Source organism: Diuraphis noxia, unplaced genomic scaffold, assembly GCF_037042655.1.
Source record: "Diuraphis noxia isolate RWA-SAM2 unplaced genomic scaffold, SU_Dnox_SAM2 contig0001, whole genome shotgun sequence".
NCBI classification, from domain to species: Eukaryota; Metazoa; Arthropoda; class Insecta; order Hemiptera; family Aphididae; genus Diuraphis; species Diuraphis noxia.
In genome coordinates, this window is record NW_028301711.1 from 1,752,804 (window position 1) to 1,757,912 (window position 5,109).

The following is a 5,109-nucleotide window of genomic DNA, read 5'->3' on the forward strand; positions in this document are numbered from 1 at the left end:
CTACTCACCCCCTTCCCGTGCCCCAAGAGACTTAAATATAGGACAGAGGGTAGTTAAACAGTTTTTTACATTTTATTCGAAAACTATAAGATTTATCATAAAAATGTATTGAACTTAAATTGTAGAACAAATTAAGTTCTATAAAAAATGTATTTACAACATTTTTCGTAAATCTATTATACTATATAATAAATAATAAAATATAAAATATTTGATTTATTTGGGAAAATACACCACCTTTTGTAATTAATTATATATTATTATTTATTATTATTAAATTTATATATACATCATTTCATAGATAGTAACTGCAGATGAAATTTGGTCTGATAAAATTATTATCGACATTTATATTAACATGGGAATATTGTATATACCATTTAGTTAATACCTATTTTATTGAGTCCAATAACTCAGTTATCTTATCAATTATTATATATTGCGATTTATCTTTAAATAGTTTCCATAGAATTTGTGAATATTTTCTGTTAGTCAACCCGTGATCGTCGTAACGTCATGTAATGTGTATTGTGTATGATATTAATGATATTAATTTATTGTTTCTATTTAAAGTTAAGTTTTTAAATTGTTTTTTTGTATTTATTAAAATTTTCGACGTTTGTTAAAAATGCCACGAAAGACAATATATTTGATTGGATCAATGGATAATCAAATTCTCGGCAGTAAACTACCTACACTAAGAGACTGTATGAAAGTTTTATTTTTTAATATGCGAATAGTGAAAATGAATTTGTCAGAAAGTGCATATTTAGCTATTGACGAATGTATCATATTCTGGAAAAAAGCACGAATTCCAATTAAAGATCGAGCAGATTGTATGAAGAAATTAAAAAAGTCGTATGAATTATGGCGAACTCTCGATAAACATAAAGAACGGAAAAGTGAAACATACAAATCTCAGATTAAAGAGTTTGAAAAACAATTAGACAGCTTATTTGACATAGCACATGCAAATGCATTTGACATTATGAAAATCGAAATTGATAAAGAATTTTTACGTTCACAAAGAATGCCAGGTCGTCCAGGTTGTTTGCTAGGAGTTGATATGCAACTTATGAAAAAAGAAAAAAGACAAATTATTAGAAAAAATAAAGAGGCAACAAAACGACGAAAATATGAAGCTGAACTTTCAAATATTGAACTAGGTAATTATTAAAATTTTAATACTGAAAAACATTCAACTACCTATTGTAGCTTTTCATTTATTGATCATATTATACATTATTTTATTATTATATTATAGTTGAAACACCGGCATTCACTAGTTCCGAGGAAGAGGAAGACCCAGAATGTAGTTTACATTCAGAATATGAAGAAATTGAATATATACCGGGTTCATCTGGAGTACAAAGAGCAACCAAATCAATCATGACATCTAGGCTTTCCGCAGCTTTAGACAAGTGTAAGGTCAGTGATAGAGACGCAGTACATTTATTAACAGCATGTATAGAAAGTCTTTCTTTAAATCCGGCTAATTATATTATTAATAGAACATCTATTAGAAATAGCAGAGAAAGTATTCGAAAAGAAATTGCAGAAAAAGTTCGTTCAGATTTTGTTAGCTTAAATGTAGATTTTGTTATTGTACATTGGGATACAAAATTACTTCCTGGCTTAACTAATCAAGAAAAAGTTGATCGTCTTCCAGTAATTGTCTCAACGCCAAATGGAGAACAACTTCTTGGAGTTCCAGAAATCCCATCAGGAACAGGAAGTGAAATATCATCAGCTGTATATGATTCTTTAGAAAAATGGTCTTTGCTTGATAAGGTACAAGGTTTTGTATTTGACACTACTGCATCAAATACCGGCAGACTAAATGGGGCATCTACACTTTTGGAGCAGAAATTGAACAGAGACATTATTTATTTTGCTTGTAGGCATCACGTTTCGGAGTTGATTATCCAGGCTGCATTTAACGAGGCGAAATTATACGTATCGTCTGGACCAATCATACCAATCTTTAAACGCTTTCAAAATTCATGGAATAAAATTGATAAAACAAAAATATTAGTTTGGAATACAAATAAAAATTTTGAAAAAATAATTTCCCCAATACGTGAAGAAATTGTTTCATTTTGTTTAAAAAAAATTACCGAAGACCATCCTAGAGACGATTACAAAGAATTAATTGAACTAGTTATTATTATACTTGGAGAAACTCCACCTGGTGGCATGAAAATTCGTCGACCGGGTGCATGTCATCAGGCAAGGTGGATGGCAAAATGTATTTACTGTCTGAAAATATTTTTACTACGAACTGAATTACAAATTAAAAAAAATGAAGAAAATGCTATAGTGCGAATTAGTGCATTTATTGTTAAAAATTATATTAAATATTGGTTTACAGTTACAAATGTTAGCGAAGCACCATTTAACGATATACATTTTATACGAACTTTAAACGAATATAAAAGTGATGATAAAAAAATTGCAGATGCGTGTTTGTCAAAATTTTTAAATCATTTATGGTACCTAAATGAAGAATGTGCCGTATTTGCTATATTTGATGAAAGGATTTCATTTGATGTCAGAAAAAAAATGGCTGACAAATTGTTGAAGTACCAAGAACAAATAGAATTAACACCAGGATTGGAAGACGAATTTTTATCAGGACCAAAAAAATTATGTTTGAAGTTAGAAGACGTGGACGAATTTTTAAATAAAGAACTACCTGTGAATTTGTTAAGTTATAAGTCATATAAAATATTTAAAAGATTCGGAATTTCTTCGGAGTACCTGAAAATGAACCCAACTACGTGGAATGATAATTTTGCATACCAGTCTGCAAAAAGAACAATAGATTCGTTACAAATCGTTAATGATACAGCTGAAAGGGGAGTAAAGCTTATGGAGGATTTCAACGATAAATTCACTAAAAATGAAAACCAAAAACAATTTTTACTTCAAGTGGGTTACAAAAAGTTTTATCTATAATAAATGTAATTTTATACAACTAATTGCATTATGTATTTAATTTTAGGTTATTCAAAAATATAGAAAAACGTATGAAAAATGTACAAGACAAGTTTTGAGTACACCATTTGAAGATTAAACTACTTAGAAATACAACTTAAATTAATTGGTTTATTATTACATACATTTTATTAATATTATACATTGAAACAATTGCAAAAAAAATTCAATTCTGTCAAAAAAACCAAAAGAAATTAATTTTTAGGGGGAAATATTAGATTTACGAAAAATGTTGTAAATACATTTTTTATAGAACTTAATTTTTTCTACAATTTAAGTTCAATACATTTTTATGATAAACCTTATAGTTTTCGAATAAAATGTAAAAAACCGTTTAACTACCCTCTGTCCTATATTTAAGTCTCTTGGGGCACGGGAAGGGGGTGAGTAGTTATGACCAAATTTCTTCCATATAACTTTTATATGATAATAAAAAAAATGGGAGGGTCCAGCAATGAAAATTCAAAAGTGTGAAATTAATACCCTCCAATTGAAGGTCTCAGTAATTATCTTATTCCCGAAACCTGGCAAACCCCCTGACATTCCATCATCATATCGTCCAATAAGCCTCCTTCCATTCTTTTCAAAACTCTGTGAAAAATTAATTATCAAACGCATATCACAGCTCGTTAACGATAAACATAATTCCTCATACCCAATTTGGTTTTCGTAACAAGCACTCCACCATACACCAGATTCATCGCTTAACCGACGCCATTGCTTACTCCTTCGAAAACAAGCTTTACTGCTCCGCAGTGCTACTCGATGTTGCTCAAGCATTTGACAAAGTCTGGCACACTGGACTTCTGTATAAACTAAAACAATTTCTCCCTCCTCCCTACTTCCTATTCTTCAAATCATATCTAGAAAATCGCCACTTTGTGACTAAAGTAGGCTCAGAATTCTCAAACCTAGCACCCATCTTAGCGGGCGTACCCCAAGGTGCCATTTCGTCCCCAATTCTTTATAACATATACGCCGCTGACCAACCAATTTATCCTAATACAGCAGTTGCTGAATTTGCTGACGACAAAATCATCTTCACCTCTTATGAAAACCCTCTTGTCGCTAGCCAACATCTACAAAATCATCTTAATGAGTTGGAAGTATGGTATTCAAACTGGAAAATAAAAATAAACAACGAAAAGTCTTCACATATAACCTTTACTCTCAGACAAGGCGTAGTCCCTCCTGTCTCTCTGGCAAACAAAATAATACCATCAGCTACCAAAGTTAAATACCTAGGCCTACTTCTTGACAAACGCTTAACTTGGGCCGAGCATATTAAACAAAAACGCCTCTTACTTAACTCCAGACGAAAAAGTCTTTACCCACTGCTAGGCAAACAATCCAAGCTAAACCTTAAGAATAAACTATTGCTTTACAAAACCCTTCTGAAACCCATTTGGGCTTATGGTATCCAATTATGGGGAACGGCAAAAAAATCGAACATATATAAAATGCAAACATTCCAATCAATAACACTTCGTATAATCACCAACGCTCCCTTTTACGTTACCAACCATACTTTACACTCTGATCTTGGACTACCGACTGTAGCCGAAGTGGCCACATCCTCCTACAAGCGCTACCGCTCTCGCCTTACAAACCATCCCAACCCACTTATTCTCGCCCTCAACTCCGCAAACATTCCAGGTAATCCACCGAGAAGATTAAAGAGACGCTGGTGTCGCGATTTAGATACCTAAATTTATCACTACTTTAAACTAAATAAATAAGAAAAAAAAAATACTTAAGTATGTAAAATGTACATAATGTAATGTAAAAATAACCTTAAAATCATGTCGAGTGTTACCACTGGGTTGCTACTCACCTCACGCATTCACAACAACTGTAAATTCAGCCCATATGCTTATTGTAACCATTATTACAGATTGTATATATTCTAATAAATGTTAAAAAAAAAAAAAAAAAAAAAAAATGAAAAATCGTTTCTACAATGATAATTGAAAATTAACCAATTTAAACAACTATTTGAATTTAGAAAACTAAATTATCAAATTCGTAGTTTTAGATAAATAGTTATAATAAACAAATCGATATTTGAGAAAATAGCTGCATTGCTACATATTGGCGTAGAAGCGATTATGC

The 5,109-nt window shown here is 31.2% G+C and overlaps 1 protein-coding gene across 1 annotated transcript; it reads left to right on the plus strand.

Moving 5' to 3' along the window:
• Positions 1 to 232: 232 nt before the first annotated feature.
• On the plus strand, positions 233 to 3,465 carry LOC149059234 (uncharacterized). The gene is made up of 3 exons (XM_089217439.1): positions 233 to 1,166; positions 1,265 to 2,931; positions 3,005 to 3,465. The coding sequence occupies exons 1-3, from the start codon at positions 629 to 631 to the stop codon at positions 3,074 to 3,076; spliced, it is 2,277 nt and encodes a 758-aa protein (XP_089073565.1). The 5' UTR covers positions 233 to 628; the 3' UTR covers positions 3,077 to 3,465.
• Positions 3,466 to 5,109: the final 1,644 nt, after the last annotated feature.

Excerpts from the sequence above, each read along its gene's own strand:
- LOC149059234 (XM_089217439.1), top strand. The coding sequence starts at position 629 with ATGCCACGAAAGACAATATATTTGATTGGATCAATGGATAATCAAATT. Across the intron at positions 1,167-1,264 it reads ACTTTCAAATATTGAACTAG|TTGAAACACCGGCATTCACT; the intron begins GTAATTATTAAA and ends ATTATATTATAG. Across the intron at positions 2,932-3,004 it reads AAAAACAATTTTTACTTCAA|GTTATTCAAAAATATAGAAA; the intron begins GTGGGTTACAAA and ends ATTTAATTTTAG.